This window comes from Felis catus, chromosome D3, assembly GCF_018350175.1.
Source record: "Felis catus isolate Fca126 chromosome D3, F.catus_Fca126_mat1.0, whole genome shotgun sequence".
Taxonomy (NCBI): domain Eukaryota; kingdom Metazoa; phylum Chordata; class Mammalia; order Carnivora; family Felidae; genus Felis; species Felis catus.
In genome coordinates this window covers 46,813,334-46,837,573 of record NC_058379.1, presented here as the reverse complement: position 1 = coordinate 46,837,573, position 24,240 = coordinate 46,813,334, and the positions used below count along the sequence as shown (strand labels likewise).

General features: G+C 36.1%; 2 protein-coding genes across 5 annotated transcripts in view; one reads left to right on the top strand and one right to left on the bottom strand.

Annotated features, from left to right (window-relative positions):
- OSBPL1A (oxysterol binding protein like 1A) overlaps positions 1-24,240 on the top strand; it is a 270,348-nt gene that overhangs the window by 97,386 nt on the left and 148,722 nt on the right. For 3 of the 4 annotated variants that reach the window (XM_045041822.1, XM_003995075.5, XM_045041824.1), the window contains exons 8-14: positions 4,572-4,633; positions 4,736-4,780; positions 5,944-6,017; positions 6,139-6,202; positions 15,932-16,030; positions 17,238-17,360; positions 23,225-23,306. In XM_045041822.1, coding sequence (XP_044897757.1) covers positions 4,572-4,633; positions 4,736-4,780; positions 5,944-6,017; positions 6,139-6,202; positions 15,932-16,030; positions 17,238-17,360; positions 23,225-23,306 — 549 coding nt within the window. The remainder of the gene's footprint in view (positions 1-4,571; positions 4,634-4,735; positions 4,781-5,943; positions 6,018-6,138; positions 6,203-15,931; positions 16,031-17,237; positions 17,361-23,224; positions 23,307-24,240) is intronic. The other variant, XM_045041823.1, reaches the window with a different exon arrangement.
- The window catches only part of LOC102902476 (serine/arginine repetitive matrix protein 1-like), a 38,907-nt gene continuing 14,752 nt past the window's right edge, over positions 86-24,240 (bottom strand). Inside the window, exon 2 of the mRNA XM_045041844.1 lies at positions 86-1,638. The gene's annotated coding sequence lies outside the window, so the exon portion shown is untranslated. The remainder of the gene's footprint in view (positions 1,639-24,240) is intronic.

Here is a 24,240-nt window from a genome sequence, read left to right as displayed (position 1 = left end):
TGTCTGCATTATAGAAAGTTTTAAAAATAGGAAAAACATAAATGACTAAAATACAACCTCTGTTTCTTTGGCATATTATATAACTTTCTAATTTATTTTCAGTACCTACATTAGAACAGTTTTTTTTTAACTGCAAAACTAATGATTGTTTATGTTCGAAATGAGGAAGATGAAGGCACCAACAAAGTGTAATCACCTATGACCCAAAAATCCACAAAGATTTACCTTCTAGCTGTTATTCTCTGGTAGACTAGGCTTTTTTTTTTTTTTTTTTTTTTTTTAGTTTAAAATAGTGGCACCTGGGTGGCTCAGTTGGTTTAGCATCCAGCTAAATTTAAGGTGTAAATACACATATAATGTCAGGCAGTGAGGTGCAGAAAAATAAACAGGATGAAGGGGATAGAGAGTGATGGCATGGGGTAGGGGGCTGTTGTTTTGGAAAGGGTGTAAGGGAAGAGGTCCCTGAGCACAGAGCTGCAGTGAGTCAGGAGAGCCCTGAAGAAATCTGGTAGAAAGAGTATTGAAAACCAAAGGAAGCAACTGTAAAAGCTCTGGGATTGGAGAGGAGAGTGCTTTGCATATTTGAAGAAGAAAGCTTTCCGGGTGCCTAGAGCAGGGCAAGTTGGGGAGAGGGGAAAGGTCAGGAAAGTAGCCAGAGGCCCAGCCCCATTTGTTGGTGTGCTTGCTGGGTTTTGAATAGGAAACGCCATGTGAGAGTGTTAGGATGTGAGGCTCTCAAATTGCTGACCACTTACCTTTATTTACATCCTTCATCAAGCAATCTTCCCTTTCCGTTTTTTATACCTTTCTCCTACATTTTAAGAATTTGTTTGCTATTTTCTTTCATTGCTTCATCTGCCTCTTTTTTTGCAAGTATCTCTTTTTCCAATAGTTTTTTTTTTTAATGTTTATTTCTGTGAGAGTGCGAGCAGGAGGGAGCAGAGAGAGAGGGAGACAGAAAATCCCAAGTAGGCTCAGAGCTGCCAGCGCAGAGCCTGACATGAGGCTCAGACCCATGAACCATGAGATCATTACCTGAGCCAAAATCAAGAGTTGGATGATTAACCAACCTAGCCGCCCCACAAGTAACTCATTTTTAATGATTGTTTTTGTAATGTTTTAATATCTGATAAGGTTTCCCTTTTCTTTTGAGGATTTTCTTTGACATTTGTATCTGTTTATTCTCCCAGATGGCATTCAAAATAATTTTTTTAGGTTCCTAGTAAAAATACCATTGGTATGTTATTGAAATTACATTCTGTGTAAATTCCTTTGAGGAATGTTGACACTTAGTGTTTTCATTAAGGGACAAATGTATATCATGTACAAATGTAAATATTGGATCATTTCTGTTTTTTACTTTATTTTGTTGTGCTTGATAAGAGATTTTGAAGTGTCTGGTTATGATGCTTCTCCAGGTAGGGAGGCTATTTCATTCAGTTCAGAAAGCATTTTATTTGATTCTTACTGTCTGCCAGGCACTTTAGGCACTGAATCTAGAAATGAAGGCTTGGTGCTGGGATTTCAGTTAGTTGGCAGGAGTCCAGAATTTATTTTTGGTGTTAGGGCAGAATTCCATGAAAGAAATCACATTGTTCTCCTCCTCTTCACCTAAAGGAATAATTTCTCAAAAGTGCCCTGTAGATAGAATAAAAATAACAGTTGGCAGACCTTTTTTAAGACCTCTTCCTATATGCTAGCTAGAAAACCTAAACTGGTTATTAATTTCTCAGTTAACACTTTAAAAAGTTTTTTCCCCACTAAGGCAATAATATATAATCAGTCCAAGTTTTACGCATTAGTCCTATAAATCTACCTCTAGAAGCTGAAACCTGTGAATTTTTCTCCACATTTTCCGCTACTAACTCTGCAGTCCAAACCACCATTATCTTTCACCTGGACTATTGATATTGCTTTGTACATATTATCCCTACTTTTCTCTTGCCCACGTTCACAAGGCATTTTCCACACTGTAGCCATGGTGATCTTTAAAAACAATGTTTTTATTATGGAAATTATCAAGCCTTAAAAAATAGGATAATAGAATTAACTGATGTCTCCCTCCCTCCCCCTCTGTCTCTCTGTCTCCAGGAGTTCTCAATAATGGCCACTGTCCAGTTATGTTATTTTTGTGTATAAATATTTCAGTGTATGGGCTCCTAGCTGGCTCAATCAGTAGAGTATGTGACACTTGGTCTCAGGGTTGTAAGTCTGAGCTCCACGTTGGGTATAAAGATTACTTAAAAATAAAATCTTAAAAAAATTTTTCAGTATATTTATAAAAGATAAGGGCTTCTTTAATAAAAAACCTGTAACCACATGATGGTTGCACAGCTCTGAATATACTGAAAACCACTGAATTGTACACTTGAAATGGGTGAATTATATGGTATGTAAATTATATCTCAACATAGTTGTTAAAAAAACATCAAGGAGCCAAAGTGTGCATTTCCCCAGTTACACTTTTAAATATTTAACACTTTGATAGAGTTTTAAACATAAGTTGGATAGTGTACTATTTTTCTTAAAACCCTTCAGTGACTTTTCATCATATTTATAATAACCCATACCCCTTGTACTGACTCAGAAAGATCTGACCTACAAAGCCCTGGCGTAATACGCTTCTTTGCCTCTCTGACTTTCTACCTCTCTTGCCCACTAAATTGTTTCTACCTCAGGGCCTTTGCATTAGCTGTTCCATCTACTGGAATGCCTTTCCCTATATTTTCCCAAGCCTTGATCATTCCTTTCAATTTAAATACCTTTTCCTCACAAAGGCCTACCCTGATCGATTGCCCAGTCTCCAGGCTAAAGTGGTATCCTAGTCATTCTCCATCACACCATTCACTTATAAAGTATCAGCATAGCATAGTTTGTTATCTGGCATGTAATTGTTGTTAATTTACTATTTCCCTTTTTCTGTGCCTTCCCTGCCCCCCTCCCATGTTTTCTGTCATGTTCACTGCTGAATCCCCAGTGCCTAAAATATTAATTGGTGCATAATAGACCCTTATTAGGAGAAATTCATACAAAAAACTGCCCAACACATGCCAGGTGTTTGGTACTTATAAAAAGGTTATTTGATAGAATATATTATCTCACTGCAGAAACAGAGTTCTGGTCAGGTATGTTACTTTGAAAGGGCCATTTTCTACTCCCAAGTTATAAGGTGACTGGTTTTTGGGTTGTTTTTTTTTTTTTAAGCGACCTTATTTCATACAGCATCCTCTTCACTTCAAAGCTCAATAAGTAACTTTTAACAACTTCTGTTTTTGTTGTTTGGCAAAACATAGGGTGCTTGCATGAATAAGGTTGCAAAAGTTACTATAATGCCTTGCTGGTTTCATTCTCCATTATCACTTTTTCTTTTGTCCTCAACTGTGGACCATCGCACTCTTTGCTTATGATCTCTCTCTGCTACCTGTTCTCTGGTGAAGCAGCTTAAGAGTGGCTGTGGTAGGCTGAATGACAGCCCCCTAAAGATGCGATTAGTTAAGTATCTTGAGATAGATAATCCTGAATTATCATGGGGGGTTGTGTAATCACAGTTGTCCTTACAGGCAGGGGGAAGGAAAATCTGAACATTGAGAAAGAAAACGTAAAGATGGAATCAGAGGTTGGAGTGATGCCCTTTAAAGATAGGAGGACCACAGTTCGAGCCCTGTGTTGGGCTCTGTGCTGACAACTCAGCCTTTGGATTCTGTGTAGTCCTCTCTTTTTGCCCCTTCCCTGCTCATGCTCTGTCTCTCTCAAAAATAAATAAATAAATAATTCTTTTAATTAAGATGGGAGGACCACAAATCAAGGGATATAGGTGGCTTCTAGAAACCAGAAAACGGGTGCCTGGGTGGCTCAGTTGGTTAAGTGACTTCAGCTCAGGTCATGATCTCACGGTTTGAGTTGGAGCCCCGCATCAGTCTCTGTGCTGACAGCTCAGAGCCTAGAGCCTGCTTCAGATTCTTTGTCTCCCTCTCTCTTGTCCCTCCCCCCCCCACACACCTCCCTCTCTCTCTCCCTCCCACCCTCCCTCCCCCCCCCTCTCTCCCTCTCTCTCTCTCTCTCTCTCTCTCTCTCTCTCTCTCTCTCTCTCAAAAATAAACAAACACAAAATTTAGAAACCAGAAAAGGGGCAAGGCAATGGATTCTCCCCTAGAGCCTCCAGAAGGAATGCAGTCCTGTCTACACCTTGATTTTGGCCTAGTGAGACTGATTTTGGATTTCTGATCTCCCAAACTATAAAAGAATTAATCTGTATTATTTGAAGCAGTTAAGTTTGTGGTACTTAGTTTTAGTAGCCATGAGAAACCAATTCAGTGATTTAAAGTATAAGAAGGCTTGAAGGATCACAGAACATGTACAGAGTGTTCTGAGGTTAATCTTGCTGGCTTAGTAGTTAGCTACCAAAATGGAAGCCAGAAAGAGTTGAGATGGCAACTTCAGGTGGGTAATGTAGGGGGAGAAGAGACAGGTGTGGTTGTTGGAATAGTGAAAGAATATTCATGCTGTAATGGTAGTATCCATGTTGTATACAATTAAGCTCTTGATGGTTTGTTTCCTTGTATTTTACACAGATCAGAAACCCCTTGACCTTGCCCAGGGTGCTGAAATGAAACACATTCTTATTGGTAATAAGGTACGTAGTAATAGACTACATGCATATGATCATTTTTAGAAAAAGATTTTGAATTCCTGAAATACATAGATGGCATTTTTAATGAAAACATATTTTCAATAGGTCATCTACAAAGCACTGAAACGATACGAAGGCCCTCTTTGGAAGGTAGGCTGAGATGATCTTATTTCTAGAACTGGAAAGAATTCTCAGGTGCCCCATTTTTATTTAATAAAAAAATTTTTTTTAATGTTTGAGAGAGAGAGTGGGGAGCCCATGCTTGCGTGGGGGTGGGGGCTGGAGAGAGATGTGGGGAGAGAGAATCCCAAGCAGGCTTCATGCTGTTAGCCCACAGCCCGACGAGGGGCTTCATTTCACAAATCGTAAGATCTAAGCATTCTTGGATCTTGCAATGTAAACCATTTTGTGTGTGTGTGTGTGTGTGTGTGTGTGTGTGTGGTATTGGCTTTCGTTAGGGTTCCACTTGTGTTATAGCAATTGCTGCTCTTTTTATTGATGGTCTAAGAACACTTTTAAGTGACCAAGTTTATGCAGAACAGTGTTTAATCATAGAATTGCAGTGTTTTTGTTATGAATGTTGAAACAGGGAGGACTTAATAGGAATTTAATGTTTGAGTTGTCACAGAACACACATACAAAATCTTTCTGGTTCTAAAAATTTCTTTGCATTTTGGAGTTCATTTATTTTCTAGAATTAACTGTCGTAGGGCATGTGTTTTCTTTTGCATTTGCAAGCACTTCCTTTACGTATTTATGCACAAGTATGTTTATGTTGTATAAAATTAGAATTAATTCTTAGACTTTGTCTTTGAAGTCCACAATTGAAAATTGTCCTATAATTATCCTTGGACAATACTGTCAGAACTATAAACTGTGTTCATTATTGATCTTATCAGTATGCCATTTCTTTTCTTCTCTTGTCCTCCTGTAGTGGTATGTTTTCATTACTGCACCTAGTTACCTTAGTTCATGTTTGATCATTTTATTTTATAATGTTTATTTTTGAGAGAGAGAGGGAGACAGAGTGCAAGTGTGGGAGGAGGAGAGAGAGGGAGACACAGAATCCGAAGCAGGCTCTGGCTCTGAGCTCTCAGCACAGAGCCCGATGCAGAGCCTGAACCCTGAGCTGAAGTCGGACACTTAACCAACTGAGCCGACCCAGGTGCCCCCATGTTTGATTATTTTTTAATATTCATCAGTACTATCTACATGAAAGACTACAATAGAATTATCATAACTTAATTCCTATCAGTCAGGTATTTGAATCTGGATCTATCAGCTTGGAAAATCCTTTCCATTTTTTCCCTTAGAGTTCAAGATTTTTTGGCTGGAGATTATTCTGGGTGGTATTAGAACATGGAGTCCTTTCGTGGTATAGGAAACAGTAAGTATTATGATCCTGATACTTAGTAAATTTATTCTCTAAATTTTGAAAGATTAAAAGTTTTCACTTATCTCTTTAATATTTATTTATATTTCTAATAATTGTAATATTTATTTTGAAGGCCTGATGCAGTCCATAATATTTATCGCCAGGGATGCAAACACTTAACTCAAGCAGTATGCACGGTAGGATGACACATGCATCTTTTGCCGACACCATGAAGTCAGTGTTGCAAGTGTTATTTTTATAAAGCTGCCTTGTCAAATATTGGGGTAGGGGGGACTTGTGTGTATTTTTATTTGAGAACAAGTAAAATTGTGGAATCTCTTTAAAAAAAAATAATGAACCCTTGTTTATTTCACATATTGTGGGATGAGATAGCAGTGGTCTGAAAACATAAAGAGCCTGTCATGTTTTTTGTGTGTGTATGTGTGTATATTCACACACATATATGCATATGTGTGTACATGTATAGATGTACTTATACATGGGCAAATCGAGATAATGGAAGTTTTTCTGGTGTTAAAATTTAAGCCTGTGTCAAAATTGGGATTCTTAGGTCCTCTGTGTTCACTGTTATACTTTACCAACCAGGAGAAAAAGTGAGTTTCTCCTCTTAGGTATTAGTCTAAGACGGGAGCCTAGACATGCTTTCTTCTTTCCTACTTGAAATCCTTGAGGGTTGTCAATATGTTGTGGCAATCACTTGTCACATTCCCCAGCAGTACAGCCTGATTACAAAGCCAGCCCTTAATTGTCCTCACACCCCTTCCTCCCTTCACATTAGACTAGAGGGCCAGGGAATCTCTCTCTAATCTGGTGTGTGTAATCTTTTTGTTTTTTCTTTCAGTGCAATCCTGGCCATTGTCTTCTGTTCCCCCTATAGACTCATCTACTTACTACCAAGCTTTTTCCTTAGTTGAGCCTTTTATCTCACAAATAAGTGCTCCCCCTGCCCTTTTAAAATTTCTTGCTCTTTAACTTCTGTGGAATCCATTAGCTCTTGCTGTGTTATGCCTCTCCTTGTTGTATAACTTTTGTTTCTTCTGTAAATGTCTGCTTAAAGCTTATCTTTATGAGGCCCATATCAACACAAGCTAATGAGCCTTCACTGTGTGACTGCTATAAAGCAGACTCTGTTTGCTTTGTAGTTTTTTTTCTTAAGTTTATTTGAGAGGGAGGGAGAGAGCAAGTATGCACGCACATGAGCGGGAAAGGGGCAGAGAGAGAGGGGGAGAGAGAATCCCAAGCAGGCTTCACACTGTCAGCACGGAGCCTGGTTCAGGGCTCGAGCTCAAGAACTGTGAGGTCGTGACCTGAACCAAAATCAAGAGTCAGATGCTTGACCAACTGAGCTACCTAGGCACCCTACTTCATAGTTTCTTAAGGTAGAAGCTTAGAGTATTGATTTGAGATCTTTTTTCTAATATAAGTGTTTGCAACTATCAGTTTCTTAATTTTTCTTCAGTGTGCAGTTCAGGGCCATTAAATACATCTGTATTATATTGCAGCTATCAGCACCATCTATCTCCAGAACTCTCTTTATCTTCCCATACTAAAACTCTGTACCCATTAATCACTTATTCCTTTCCTTTCTATTCCCAGCCCCTGCCAGCCACCATTCTACTTTCTGTCTCTATGAATTTGACCTTGCCAGGTACCTCAGCTAAGTTAAGTAGAATCAGACAATATTTGTCCTTTCATGACTGGCTTATTTCACTTAGCATAATGTCCTCAAGATTCATTCATGTTACAGTATGTGTCAGAATTTTTTTCCTTTTTGAAAATTTTTAATTATAGTAAAAAAGCACATAAAATTTACTATTTTAACCATTTTTAAGTGTGCATTAGCTTGAATTAGTAGTCACTTTGTTGTGCAACAGATCTCTAGAATTTTTTCATCTTGCAAAACTGCAGCTATACCCATTAAGCAACTGCCTATTTCCTCTACCCCTAGCCCCTGGCAACCACTCTTGTACTTTTTGTCTCTATGAGTGTGACCACTTTAGATACCTCTAAGTGGAATCTTAGAGTATTTGCCTTATGTCATTTTGTCTGATATCCCCAAGATTCATCCATGCTGTAGCATGTGCCCGGAATTTTTTTTGAAGGCTGAATAATGTTCCCTTTTATGTATATGCCACATTTCTTTATGCGTTTATTCCTCAGTTTACATTTGGATTGCTTTCACCTCTTGGCTTTTGTGAATAATGCTGCAATGAACACAGATATGCAAATATCTCTTCAAGATACTGCTTTCAGTTCTTTTGGATATAGACCTAATAGTGGAATTGTTCAATGATGTGGTAGTTCTATTTTTGATTTTTTGAGGGATTTTCATGCTGTTTTCCAAAGCAGCTGCCCCGTTGTATAGTCACACCAGCAGTAATGGTGGGGGGGGGGGGGGCTCCAATTTCACTTTTTCCATATCCTCACCAGCACTTATTTTCCTTTTTTTTTTTTTTTTTTTTTTTTTAATATGGGCCATCCTAATGAGTGTGAGGTGGTATCTAATTGCAGTTTGATTTGCATTTCTCTGATGACTAGTGATGTTGAGCATCTTTTCATGTGCTTAGTGGGCATTGGTTATTGTCTTTGGAGAAATGTCTAAGTCCTTGGCTCATTTTTTAATTGGGCTGTTTGGTTTTTTTGTTGGTGTTGAGTTGTAAGGGTTCTTGGCATATTCTAGGTATTAACCCCTTACCAGTATATGATTGTAGATATTTTCTCCCATTCTATGGATTGCCTTTACACTCTCTTGATAATGTCCTTTGATGCATAGAAGTTTTTAATTTTGACATAGTCAAATTTATTTTTTTTCTTTTTGTCACTTGTGCTTGTGGGTATCATGTTCAAGGAATCATTGCCAAGTCCAGTGCCATGAAGCTTTACTCCTATGTTTTCTTAATAGTTTTATAGTTTCAGCTCTGATGTTTAGGGATAGTTTTCTCCTGAGGCCTTTCCCCTTGATTGCAGCCAGCTGCCTGACAATCCTGCCATGGCTTTTTCTTTGTGTGCAGGTCTCCCTGGTTTCTCTTCCTCTTATTAAGGAATCCAGTCTTACTGAATTAGGGCCCCAGTCTTGTGACCTCATTTAATCTTTTTTTTTTATTAAAAAGAATTTTTTTTAACGTTTATTCATTTTTGAGAGACAGAGCATGAGCGGGAAAGGGGCAGAGAGAGGGAAGCAGGCTCCAGGTTCCGAGCTGTCAGCGCAGAGCCCCACATGGGGCTTGAATTCATGAACTGCGAGATCATGACCTGAGCCGAAGTAGGACGCTCAACCAACTGAGCCACTCAGGCGCCCCTGACCTCATTTAATCTTAATTTCCTCTTTAAAGCCCTATCTACAAATATAATCATATTGAGGGTGGGATCTTCATATGAATTTGGGGAGGACACAGTTTAGTCCATGACAATCAGTGTGGTTACTCCAGCTTTTGAATACCATTTGCATGGTAGATCTTTTTCCATCTTTTTATTTTCAGCTTATCTATGTGTTTGAAACTTACTTATAGAGAACATAGAGTTGTATCAGGTATTTTTATCCAATTTGACAAACTCTGCCTTGTGATAGGAATGTTTAATGAAGGACAGACACCTGGCTGGCTCAGTTGGTTGAGCGTATGACTTTTTTTTTTTTTTTTTTTTAGTTATTGAGAGAGGGGGAGAGAGCACGAGCGAGCATGAGTGAGGGAGAGGCAGAGAAAGAGAGGGAGAGAGAGAGAATCCCAAGCAGGCTCCATACTGCCAGCACAGATCCCGACTCAGGGCTCAATCCCACAACCATGAAATCATGACCTGAGCCAAAACCAAGAGTTCAATGCTTAACCAACCGAGCCACCCAGGCACCCTGAGTGTATGACTCTTGATCTCGGGGTTGTAAGTTCAAGCCCCACATTAGGTGTAGGGATTACTTAAAATCTTTAAAAAAAAATGTTTAATTTATACTTAATGTTGTTGACATGGTTGGATTTCTGCTGCCATTTTGTCATTCTTTGTTTTTCCTCTTCTACATAAGGGAGATGCTTCTCATGTATCATTTCCTTTTGTTTATATTTTACTGTATTTTAAAGTTATTTCTTAGTGGTTGCTCTAGCTATTATAATATACATCTTAATCTATCACAATTCATACTTTATTTCATAAAATCTGAGAACTTTAATATGGTTGCACTTCCTACCCCCTTCCTTTGTGTTATTGTTATATATATCATGACTCTGTATGTTTAAAAACTCAACAATATAGTGTTACATCTATTGCTTTATACAATTTTATGTCTGTTTCTTTGTTTTAAAATATTTTTATTGCACTATAATTCACATTGTATAAGGTTCACCTACTTAAAATGGTTCAGTAATGTTTTGTATGGTCATAGACTTGTGCATCTATAACCAGTCAGGTTTAGAACATTTCCCTAATTCCACAAAAAAAACCACTTCATATCCATTAATAATCATATCTGAGTGCCTGTCAGTACCACCTCCTCCGAGTTCCCTATGTAGCCATTAATACCTGTCTCTATAGCCCATTCTAGTCATTTCATATAAATGGGATCATAGAATATGTGGTCTTTTGTTTCTGGATTCTTTTGCTTAGTGTAATGTTTTCAAGGTTCATACATATTATAGCATGTATCATTACTGCAGTCCTTTTGTGGCCAAATAATATTCCATTGTATGGATAGACCATATTTATCCATTCATCAATTAAGGAACATCTGGGTTGTTTTCACTTTTTGGGTCTTAAGAATAATGGTGCTGTGAGCATTAGTGTATCAGTTTTTGTGGGGATTTATGTTAATCTCTGGTGTTTTTTAAAAGAGAGGAGAAAAAAATATATTTATAGAGTCTTACCCTAACTCATATTTTTATCACTTCTAGTTGTGTTTATTTTTTTCAGTGGATGTATGGGTTATTTTTAGAAGTCATTTCCTTGCTCCACTGTAGCTCCATTCTTTCCTTTATCCTCTGTGCTATTAGTGTCATATATCATACATTAGTATGTTACAAGCCCAACCATACAATTTTACAATTGTGTAAATTGCTTTAAATTATATGAGAAAAGAGAAACTAAATACTCTATTTTAGAATTACCTATGCAATTTCACCAGGTTTTTTTTTTTTTTCTTTTTTCTTATTTGGTGTCTCTTTCTTTCAGCCTAAGTAACTTTTTTTGTTTTTATTCTTTTTTGTTAGGTATACCTAATGAATTGTTTCAGTTTTTTTTGCCTTCATTTTAGAACAGTAGTTACACAAGACAGAGAAATTTTCTTTCAGCACTTTGAATATGTCATCCCCTTACCTCTGTCCTCCATTGGTTTTTGTTTTAATTTTTTTTCAATGTTTATTTTTGAGAGACAAAGACAGAGCGTGAGCAGGGGAGGGGCAGAGAGAGAAAGAGACACAGAATCTGAAGCAGGCTCTCCAGGCTTTGAGCTGTCAGCACAGAGCCTGATGTGGAGCTCAAACTAACGAACCATTGAGAGATCATGACCTGAGTCGAAATCGGATGCTTAACTGACTGAGCCACCCAGATGCCCCAGGTTTTTTTTTTTTTTTTATGTTTATTTATTTATTTTTGTGAGAGAGCGAGAGAGACATAGAGTGCAAGCGGGGGAGGGGAAGAGAGAGAGGGAAGGAGAGAATCTGAAGCAGGCTCTCCAGGCTCTGAGCTGTCAGCACAGAGCCCAGTGTGGGGCTCAAATCCATGAACCGAACCCGTAAGATCATGACCTGAGCCAAAGTTGGATGCTTAACCACCCAGGTGTCCCTGTCCTCCATTGTTTTTGATGCAAAGTCAGCTGTTAATTTTACTGTGCTTCCCCCTGTATTTGATGAGTCTCTTCTCTGAGTACTTTAGTATTTTCTGGTTTGAGCTGTTGACAGTTTGACTAAGATGTGTCTAAGGATAGATCTCTCTGGATTTATCCTACTGGAGTTTATTGAGTTTCTTGAATGTATAATGTTTTAATTGAATTTGGGAAATTTTCAACCATTATTTTTTCAAATACTTTTTTCAGCTTTTTTCTCTCCTTCTGTGACTCTAATTGTCTATTGGTACGTGTGATAATGCCCTACAGTGATTTTTTTTTTTTGTCCCCCTTACATCTCAGAGTATCTGTTGAGGGAATTTTTCATTTCAGTTCTTGTGATTTTCAATTCCAGAATTTCCATTTGGTTGCTTTCCATAACTTGCATCTTTTTATTGATATTTTCTATTTGATGAGTTATTGTCATTATACTTTCTTTTAATTCTTTAGATACAATTTAGTTTTTGAACATTTTTCTGAGAGCTTTTTAAGTATCTGGCTCATTGCCAGTTTGTTACTTGGCCCAATATATTTAGACCTCATGTACTGTGATGTTGGCTTTTCCTGATTGTTTGCCAACAAGATTGCTGTTGTTTTTGACAAATCCCTAGGCTTGGGATTTTCAAGGCCCTCTAAGTAAAGTCAGCCCCAGTGTTTAAAGCTTGCCCCATCATGGTTCAGTTTTACCATAGAGTTAGGAGCAAGGGGGAATGGAGCATATTCAGGCTAAAACTCCATCACCATTCACTGTTCTTACTGAGAGATTCAGTAGATTTTTCTTGAATAAATGCTTTTCAGTAAGTTGTAGGTCTTTAATCAATTTTCAGTATTGGGGAATGGTCGTTTTGATTGGGATTGCTACAGATTTTCTTGGAGAGGACTATTAAGCAATATCAAGACCTCCAAGCTATGAACATTGCATCTGTTCTCTATTGAAATCTGATTTGGTTTCCTTTTACAATGTTTTATAATTGTTTATTAAATTTATTCTTAAGTGTTTATTGAAGCTATTATGATAGACTTCAAATTTTCATTTTCTATTTTTTGCTATTATATATAAATTTGTTTTAATAGTTTTGGTAGCTTTTTTGCACATTCCTCAGGGTCTCCTACATGTACAGTCATGTCATCTGCAAATAAGGATGGTTACATTTCTTTACAATCTGTATGCCCTTTCTTATCCTTTATTGTACTGGATAGGACCTCTGTTACAATTTTAAATAGAATTGATGAGAGCCAGCATTCTTGTTTATTGTATTAGGTACAAAGCTTTGAGCCTTTCATTATGGAGTTATTAGCTGTAAATTTCATAGATGCCCTTAATCTGCTTTAGGAAGTTATTTTCATTTCCCAGTTTACTGAAAGTCCTTATCATGAGAATCTGTTGAATTTTATTAAATGCTTTTCATATTTAATAAACCAGTCTTCTATTGCTGGGATAAATTTCAGTTGGTCATGATATATAATCATTTTCATAAATTATTTGCTAATATTTTGTTAAAGATTTTTGCTTCTGTGTTCCTGGTAGATTTTGATTTATATTTTCTTGTGCTATTTTTGTGTGGTGTTGGAATCAGAAATACAGGTCTAATATGAGAAATAATAGGTCTCATATAATGAATTAGAAAATATTCCTTTTCAGTTTTTTGGAAGAATTTTTGTAGGATTAGGTTTATTTCTTTCCTAGATATTGATACAATTCATGGGCTAGAAGGGGTTTTTTTGGTTGTATTTTTGTTTGTTTTTGTTTTTTAATGGGAAGGATTGTAATTTCAGATTTCTTCAGTTGCTAAAAGGCTGTTTCAAATTTTCCATTTCTTCTTGGGTTGGTATTTGTAATTTCTGCCTTTAAAAAATTGTGTTTATTTTCTTAGGTTATCAAACTTGTTAGTGATATTCCCTTATTGTGTTTTTAATGTTTGTATGATAGGTAGTGTTGTGCCCTCCTTTGTTTTTTTATATTAGTAATATATGTCTTTTTTCTCCTCCCTGGATTAATTTGGCTAGCAGTTTATCAATTTTATTGATTTTTTTCAGAGAACTAGTCCATGATTTTCTTGAATTTTCCCATTGTTCTTCTGTTTTCTATTGCTTTTTGTTATTCTTTTTAAAAGTTTTCTCTGTGCTTTGGGTTTAATTTGCTTTTTTAAATAGTTTCTCAAGGTCAAAGCTTAGATTAAGGCTTAGATTAAGGCTTATCCTCTTTGTTAATACAGCCATTTAAAGCTATCCCCTCACCTTTGCAACTGTTTTACTTTCCTGCTGCTAATTTTGGTATATTTTCATTATAATCTAGTTCAAAATATTTTCTAATTTCTGTTTTCTTTGAACCAATGAATGTTAGAAGTGTGTTATTTGATTTCCAAGTAATTGGGGTTTTATGATTTTTTTTTGTTTCTGATTTATAATTCCATTTTGCTCAGTGAATGTATCTTTGATTTCTGTCTTATCAAACGTAATTGAGACTTGTTTGATGGCTCTATGTATGGATTATCTGAGTAAATGTACTTGAAAATGATGTCTGTTTTGCTATGGTTGGGTGTAGATTCATAAATATTCAGTCATGGTGGTTGATGGTGTTTTTCAGATCTATGTTTTTGTTGATTTTTGGCTAATTGTATCAATTGATGAGAGGAGGGATACCAGAATCTCCGAGGGATACCAGAATCTCCAGCTGTGCTTGTGGAACTGTTCATTTCTCAGTTATTGCTCACATGGCATTCATGTTGTCTTCTTGACTAATTGATCCTTTTATTATTACATGGTGGTCTTCTTTATCTCCTGGGATATATTTACTTTTGCCCAATATTAATATAACCACTCAGGCCTTCTTATGCTGACCGTTTGCACAGTATCTCTTTTTCTATCCATTTCCTTAAAACCTATAGATCTTTATTTTCTATCTTGTATATATAGTATATACGTGGGTCGCTGTTAACCATTCTGAAAATTTTGCCTTTTAATCAGACTTCTTTTGAGAATGTGTTCCACTTTCTTCTTCACATATCAGGTAATTTTGTGTTGTATCCTTAATACTATGAATGTTAAGTTCTCGGGATTCTGGCTTCTGTTATTTTCCTCTGTTAAATGTTATTTCTATTGTTTTAGCAGGTCATTTTCTTGGCTGGGTTTAGATTGTAAACTCTTGTTTCTTGGCTGGCAGCTCTGGTCTGCATTCACAGAGGTTGGATTTAAGTGACTGCTTTGAATCTTTTCTCAGCATCAATTAGATGTGTGAAAAGACAGAGTTTGGGGATGCCTTCTCTTTTTCCCTTTGAGGATTCCCTCACTCTCTTTAGTATTTCTGGCTCCCTGGTTTCCTTTATTAATTCTCAAAGACAGGAAGGCTGTGGGTTTTTCCACCTGTGCCCATGGTAGTTTTGTGCCACCTTATGGACTTTATGTCCCAGTTGAAAAATCTTGGGGATGGGAACTTACTTGAATAGTTACTTATTTCCTTTCCTCCGAGAGCATGTGCATGCCCTATCAGAGTCTGTCAACTTTTGTCCACTCTCCAGTTCCTTTAGGCAGTTGCCTTTTATATTTGTTTCCTGCCAGGAGTGTGGTCCTCTTATAGGGTCTTGTAGCAGAAGTCTGTCTTTTTCCATTCTTAAAGACATAATTATTTTTTATCCTCTCTCCCTTTCTTCCTTCTTTATGAATCTTATGTGTACTAGTTCTTTTACACACAGTTCAAACATTTTCTACACTCAGCTCAGGCAAAAGGTTCAGGAGAGTGATATGAGTAAGAAATTGGAGCTGTTTTATTTAGAGGATTTTACAGCCCAAGTGCATGCTAAGTTATTAAATACAAAGGATAGAACTAAAAAACTACATACCTAATAGACTGTTAGTATTTACTTTGAGTAAGAATATGAAAGCCAGATATTTTCAGACAAGCTAAGCTACAATGTGTGTGATATTCCCAATGTATTCATTTTTTACCCAGTTTTTCCAGTTGGTATTTTAAATTTTCAGTGGCGTATAATTAAGTCATTTTAATACTGTTACATATAGATAGATGATAGATAATTTAGATAATTTTAAGGTTCTATTTTATGTTCATGAATGATGTTGTCTTACTGACTTCTTTATATCCAAGGTAAAATCCACTGATAGCTGCCTCTTCTTTATTAAATGCTTTGATGACACTATTCATGGCTTCAGGGTTCCTAAGAATAGCCTTCAACAGTCAAGAGAGGTAATTTTATGGATTCACTTATATTTCATAAAACTTAGCATTTAAAAGCATAAAGAATATAAGACAGGTTCACTATTAACATCTAAAATCTTTTTGACTGTACCTTTTTAATGGGGGCAATTAAGATGAATCTTGAAATTTGGGTTATGAATTAATTTCTTTATCAACATGTCCCTGCAGGTATCTTCTGTTCATAATTTCCTTTATTGTTTGGATTTTGCGAATGTAAGGGACCCTTACTGGTTTTGGAAAAAGACCCTAAATGATGTAGTCTGCTCCTTAATTTATAGGTGCGAAAACTGAAGACCATAGATTGAAGTCATTTCCCAAGGTCACAGAGCTTACAAATGACAAAACCTGGCTTCAGCTTAGGCGTTCTGATTTATTACCGCGTAGGCTCGGCCTTCCTTTGTGGTAAATTGAACAGCAGCAGCAAGCAAGAAAATTGGGATTGATGTGACAGAAATTCATAGTGCAGTTACTTAATAGAGATTCCATATTCCTTCAGATCAAAGGAGTATTCGTAGACCTGTTGTGTTTTTTTGTAAACTACATAAGGGGTTAAAAGAGCCCATTTCCAAAGTGGTTAACCTGTGCCTGCAAAGAACCCTAAGCAACCTAAAGCCTGACTGTCCCAACATATCATAAAATGGTAAAATATGACCCTGAGTAATGCTATGAGAAACAAGGAAGTAACAAAGGTATTTTTAGGGCAAATATTCTTTTTGTGAAATCACTGATTTTTAAAAAAACATTTAAAAGTTAAAGCATCCAGGCAGTTGTTGGCTCTTACAGTGATCTGAGTTTCTTGTGCTTATAACTCAACTGCAAGTTAGTAAAATTTTATTTCTGGATATATTAGTTTGTAATATAATAACATATCCAACAGTGTTGAGAATCTATAATTTTTAGGTGAAAAAATGTCCACCCATTATTCAGCTTTTATAATGTATTAATGTCATTGAATATATAAACTTATAGATGATATTTTTTAAACTATTAAGAAAAACTTTTATCTAGAAATGCCATGGACAAGAGACTGGTATCATCATTTTGTTGTTGGTTTTGTGTGTGTGTGTGTGTGTGTGTGTGTGTGTGTGTTTTAGGCTGTTTTCTCCATGTAAATTTAGGCTTTCTATATCATTGTCATTATCTCTTTTGAGTAAAAATGCATTTCACTTTTATTTCAATTCTTGGATTATTTCAGGACTGGCTGGAAGCAATAGAAGATCATTCTGCGTACAGCACTCACTACTGTTCCCAGGACCAACTGACTGATGAGGAGGAGGAAGATGCAACTTCCGCTGTAGACTTGAAGGAATCCTTAGAGGTATATAGAAAAACCTAACCTGACTTTTAGAGCTAACTCTGTCACCAAGAACTTTCTTGTCAAATGTGAAGTTTTGAAATTAAGCTATCTGAGGACAATGGAGATAGCACTGCTGTTTGTCAGGTAACATTTTATTGCCATTTATGTTGTCTGTTATGATGGTACTATCAAATGTCTCTGTAGATAATACTCTAAATATAGAGGCCTGTGCTTCTATGTTATCTTTTCTTTATTAAAATTTTCACATTGCTGTAATCAGATTGTCGGTTTATTTGAAAACTGCCGCCAGTAGGGGGAGCATGCTTGACTTGCTGCCCTTTATGATTTCACTGCATATTTCAGAGTTTAAATAATGCAACCATAGTGATACTTTTCCTGACTGGTAGTTGGATTTAAAACCACTTGTAATCTGTAACTTCATTGATGAAAAGTAAGGTAAAGCATCAGTAATGAATGGAGAGGCCTTCATGTGAGGTGACGTCAATGTATTATCCATAGAGAAATAACAGCATATGTAATTGAAATGAAATAACTATTTTTTTTTTCTGGGCATCAGTTTTCTGGCTGTGCCTTTTAAATGGGAATTGGGTTTGGAAGAATTATACTATGAAAGGATGATGGAGTTTCAATCCAAGTCATTATGTCAGAACATAGCAGTTTGCTTACTAACTCTAATTTAAAAAAAAAAAAATCGTTGCAGGATTTGAATGTTTCTAAATCAACAACTTTAATGAAGTTTGCTCGTACCTAAGGAGTTTTATTGACTTAAGGACCTATAAACTTAGGAAAGAGATTTGGGCTTTTTCAATTTCTAATTTTATGATGGAACATTAAGAAGTTTGAGCTCTTCCATGTTCTGTTGAAGACATTCCCCAGAATTTATTGACATTTGCTTTACCAGTGCTACTTCGGTTTTTTAAAGCCTAATGTATAGTGTGGCAACCATAAACATAATTTTCAGATCCATGAACTTTGCAAAAATAACATCTACCAGAGCATCTAAATAACATTAAGACTGTTTGAGTAAAGAAAGAAGGTTTAAATATCTATGGCCAGAATTGTGTCAAACAAATGAAAAACAAAACTGTGCTAAATATTTTAACTTTTAGTCCTTATTCCCTAAGTGAAAAGAAATCCTTTCCTATTTATCCTCAATATAAGGTAAATGATAAAACCCAGAAGGACTTACAAAGCATACCAGTATCTTTCCTAGGATTATGGTAATTTTAAGACCTTTTTAATGGAAGCTACAGGTAAATAAAAGCATACTAACTTGCATATCATTAAAAAAATTTTTCCTTGAAAAAGTGTTTCTTCTTTGGCATAGTTTTCAAATTTTCATGTTACAACTCCAACTATTTTTTACTCACTAGAATGTCGTGCTCTTATGTTAACTTTAAAACCATGAAGTTTTTGCCTTCTAGATTTTATAGCACCCAAAGTTTGTGAGAGTTACAGCAAGTGGTAAGCACTTTGAGGTTGTGCAGGTTATAAACATGCCTCTGTCCAATGGAATTTGAATGCTAATTCTGTGAATCTTGACTTAACTCTGTCTCAACTGCTGAAATTTGGTCCAAAAATAGGTTAAAATCTGAAATGAGCTGTGAAGTATGTTGAATTGTAAGACTGGCTCCAGAATGCCTTTGATCATTGGGTTCTTAAGTTGTAAGGATATTATGGGACCTATTTGTGAAATGAGATCTATTCTAGATGTTTATAAACTTCTAAAGAAAACTAGGAACTGTAGGACTAGAATACTCTAAAACTATCTGAATTGACATAAAACTAACCTTATTTCCTCAACATGGTTTTGGACAAGAAGTTATGGGGAAAAAATGTCCACCTTGAAAAAGTTACCATGTTACATGTTCTTTTGGTCTCAGTTTATCTCCACCCAAAATGAGGGCCTCCAAAAATTGAAAACAGTTTCTTTTCTCTCTCCATCACTGCCTTGAGGTTAGGTCTCCAGGGAGAAAAGTAGAAGATAAATCACAGAAATACAGGCTTCATGGTTTTGCCTTAATGAAAACTTTGAAAATATTTCAAATCTAACAATGGGAAGACAGATTCAAACACCGTATTGGTGTAGAAATGTACTGTGCAGTACGATAGCTACGAGACACATGTGGCTCTTCATACTTTAAAATTTCAACTCCTCATTTTAACTCCACCCAAGTGCTCAGTAGTCACATGTGGCTACCACTTTGGACAGTATAGAATGTTTCCATCATTGTAGAAAGTTCTGTGGGACAGAACAGGGATAGGCTCTCAGATTTGGGGTGGCATAAGCAAAGCAGGGGTCTCCTATGTTGATGATATCTCAGTTCCGTAGGATCTGAGGATGTAAGATAACTCAGTGTTACAAGGAGTAACGAGCAGAGGAGGCTAAAATTTAATCAAGTGAGAAAGTGATACACTTTGCTGATTTAAGAATAAATGATGCCTAATTAAAGTGAATATGCAGGAAGATGAATGTGCATCAACACAGAGCTGATAAAGACTGGTACTTTCTATACAAGAACGAGACAGATTTATATATATTGATCTAAGACTTATGGTTAAGTGAAAAGGGCAAGGTATAAAAAGATGTATCTTTTATACATTGGGAGAAAAAAAACGGGATATACACACATATACACATTTGTGTAGACTTAGGTCATCCCTGGCAAGTTGAGAAATTAATAGTGATGGTTGCTTTGAGGCTGGTAAAGGGGGAAAACAGGGACTATAGACTGATAGGTATGTGAGAGAGAATTGCCTTTTTCTCTATATCTTTTGATTTAATTTTTTAAATTTTGTGTAAATATCTGTTGTGAAATAACACTAAGCAGATGATGGAGCAGGTACAAAGAATGAATGTGCTCTGGATGGACTTACATAGAGGGGAGATGGATTGGGCTGGAGGTAGGAAGCCTCCGAGATGAGCAGAGATGAGCACTGGGGCACACGACTCACATTCCTGGCTGTTTTATGCAAAGAGGAATGTCACTGAGGTTCTACAATATACTACTTAAAAAGTTTAATATTATCAAGGTATAATTTTCATATAATAAAATTCATTTTATGTCTTCAGTGTGAAGACACGTATATACATATTTTGACAAATGTATATACCTTTTGTAACCACCAAGAGACGGGGGAGGGAGGGAGGGGGAGAGAGGACATTTTTATCACCTCAGGAAGTTCCTTGGGGCCCCTTCCGAGGCAGTGCCCTTCATCTCTATCTCAGGCAACCACTGATCTTTCTGTCATTTTAGGTGGTATCAGTTTTGCCTGTTCTAGAATTTCATGCAATTGGAATCACACTGTCTGTGCTCACAGGTACCTGTCCTTTCACTCAGCTATGTTGTGTATATCAGTAGTTTGTCCCTTTTAATTCCTTGAGTAGAGGTGGTCTGCTTCTGTTCTTAATGAAATGTGGATCCTCTCTAGCAAATAGGCTGGAATTAATGACCTCTCCCTTATCCTATTCAGTCCTCCCTAGCCCTTGATATACATTTTTGAGCTGTTTTTCTAAGCCAGGGATAATAAAGTGGTTTAGCATCAATTTACACAAAACCAGCAGCCAGGATCTGGGTGGGCAGAAGTAGGAGCAGAAGGCCTGTGTTGTGAATGTGCCCAGCTGCTCACGTGGGTGCCTCCTGTGCCCTGGGCTCTGTGGCTGTGGATACAATCCTGTTCTTGAGTTCTGTGCCCAGGTAACTTGGGTTCAAAATACTGTCATACTTCAGGTACTAGGTCACTGCTCATAGTGGGATCCTGTTTATGTAGAATTAAAAGGAAAAATTAAACCTAAAAAGAGTGCATGACATAAGGTGAATGTCCTAGAAGTTAACAATGGGACACCATGCTGGGCTCTGCAAAGAACTCATATACATTAATCTTCATAAATAGATTTTTAGATTTTCATAACATAACTCATAGCTGCTAAGGGGAAATTACAGCAAACTAAAGAATGTCTGTACATTTTATTGTATTGATATTCTCCTGTTCCTTTTAGTATCGACTAAAACCACACCAATTGTTGAGAACAGAAGACATGTTATTCATAACTATAAAACGGAATGTGTAGATCAAATCTTCTCCAGCTAACCTATTCTGTACCTTTTAAAACAAGTAAATCCTTGATCAGCGAAGCTCTTTTTAGTAACTGTCAGGTAGATATGTTAAGATGAACATTCGTGATTCAAGTATTAGAGGATGATGGTATGGAGACCATTCTTGTCTTTATTACCTGAGGAACTGTCACTTTCAGGCATCCATCCAGCTGACCTTGACCATAGAAAGGAAAAGTGAAAACCGTAGCATTGACTTGCACGTGGGCAGGGGTATTAAATATGCAGAGAGTAAAAATGACAACTTTCTGTTAATAAATTATGAGTGATACATTTGATTGCAGTGCATATTTCAATGCCTGAACCTTCCACTTGTGTTTATAGACTATGTCTGAAAAAACAATCCAGCATACCATTTCCCTTTCTATGGTGTTTTAAATTGCATAGTGTAGGTATTTTCCCTCTTCCAAAAAAAAAATATATATATTTTGATGTTAGAGCTCTCAAAACAGAGTAATGTAGATTTTAAAGAGAACATTGTGGTCACACAGTGTGTGAGAACACTGTCACTGATGTGGTACCATGAATAATTCTGCTGTGGGTGAGGCAAGCTTCATAAGCACTAAAAATTTTATAAGGAGAAAAGGCTGCTTATCTATGTCACTTTGTCATGAAGGACTGATTTGGGGGAAGTAAAAATGTTTAGTGATGAGCCATTGGGATTAGGAGTACAAAGAGGGGAAGATTCATAAGGTTAAATGTATTACTCTACCTATAACAATGTGATTCTAGTATTAAGAAACTCAAGGTTCTCAATAAATATTTTTCACTGTCATAACCAAGTGACTTGACAATAATTTTCTCATTCTTCCTCTTTAAAGGGAAACTATAAAAAAAACTAACTTCAAAATTACATTGTTAATATAACAAATGTACTTATCTGATTTTTCAGTTTGGACTTCCAAATCTTTACTAAGATGGGATGGAACTTACGTCATAAAATTCTATATTTATGTTTTACTTTTAAGGATCTAAAAATGTAGAAAATTCAGATTGCAAGAAGGATGCTTTCTATAATTGACTTTATCTTATTTTTATAAGCTTTGACTTGCTAAGAAAATGTCCTTATTGGTCTGCTTATGTGAAGGCTGTGAGCACTTAGATTGCTGAGCAAAAATCAGCTAGTGGGTTGTTGGTTTTTTTTTTTTTTTTTAACTTTATTTATTTGAGAGAGAGAGTGAGAATGAGTGTGGGAGAGGGACAGAGAGAGAATCCCAAGTAGGCTCCCTGCGGGGCTTGAACCCATGAATGGTGAGATCATGACCTGAGCTGAAGTCAAGAGTCTACCACTTAACTGACTGAGCCACCCAGGTGCCCCAGCTTGTGATTTCTAAGTGTTAGTACCATCTAGATTTTTTTTTTAATAAAAATAATTTTTAAAATATATTCGTAATACATTTTATAATTCCTGGATGAACTTAATCAAGTACACAAAAAGGATTAATCAGAAATCTAACTCGGATGTATATGGTATAATGAGTTCTTAGACGTGATTAATGCAATTGTATATTGTCTACATGACAAATGTTGAATGTATTTAAAATTTAGAAAGACTTACTAATCTGTATGTGATTAAATGCAGTATTCAATTTCTAAGGAAATTTTCTCTCATCTTTTTCTCTTTTTATGAAAATATCTCAATTGTGGTATATCAACATATGAACTAAAAGTTTTGATAAAAATACTAAAAGCATATGTACTGTAAAAATCCTATATTAATAAGTTTTATTTTTGTTTTTGTTTTCCCAGAAAGCACAAAAATGCCAACAGAAACTAGATAGGGAAATTTTCAACTTTCTGAAAATGATTAAGGATTGTGACATGGCTAAAGGTAAAAAAAAAGAACAACAACAACAAAAAAAACGGGGAACAAACTACAAATAAGACCCACTCTTTAACTCAACCCATTGTCATAGATGTTGATCCTTCATGTTAGATAATTTTCAGTATTCAATTCAGAATTGTGTTTGATAAGACTATTTTGAAAATTTAAGACGGTTATGTAAAATTTCTACTCATGGGGGAGGCCTGGTCTGTAGATTAATTTTTTAAGAAAAGAAAAAGGTAACATTTGGGGGCTATAAATTCATTTTGGCTACATAATGAGAATTCTTATGAATCCCAGAAGACTTGGACTTTAGAATCAAACTGTCTTAAGTTTGAATCCTTGCTCTCTGCCACTTAACCAGTTGTTAATTTGAATAGTATGTTTAACTTCTCTGAGTCTCTGTTTCCCAAATGAAGGTGTTGGTTGTTTCCAGGTCTTGGCCTTTTATGATTCTATGAATGCATATGTGAACTTATCTTTCTAATGTTAATCTACCTTTCAGTAGTAATTTTTTATGCCTTCAGTCTCCATTAGTTACAAATTATCAAGAGTTGACTATACTCCGAAAGTCAAAATAAAATGTAAAGTCAAAAATCCAATATAAAAATTACATATTCAGAAACAATTATTACTTTGTAAATTAAAAGCTGTGTTTTTTAGACTTTAGATTCCTAACTATTGTTTTAGATTTTAGCTATGATGTCTTTATATATAACTTCACTAAAATATAATTGATTTAGTTGTCTCTTGAGTTTATCATTTTTAATCATGCTCAGGTATTTTATATCTGTCCAAATGAACCTCAGGCATCCCTTTATGTCAATTCCACAAACATGTATTTGTATCAGCGATGATAGCTTTGAGAAGGACAGAAGTGAAATCATTTTGATTATTGCGGGCTGAATATTATATTAGTTAGCACTCTTCATCCTCAGGA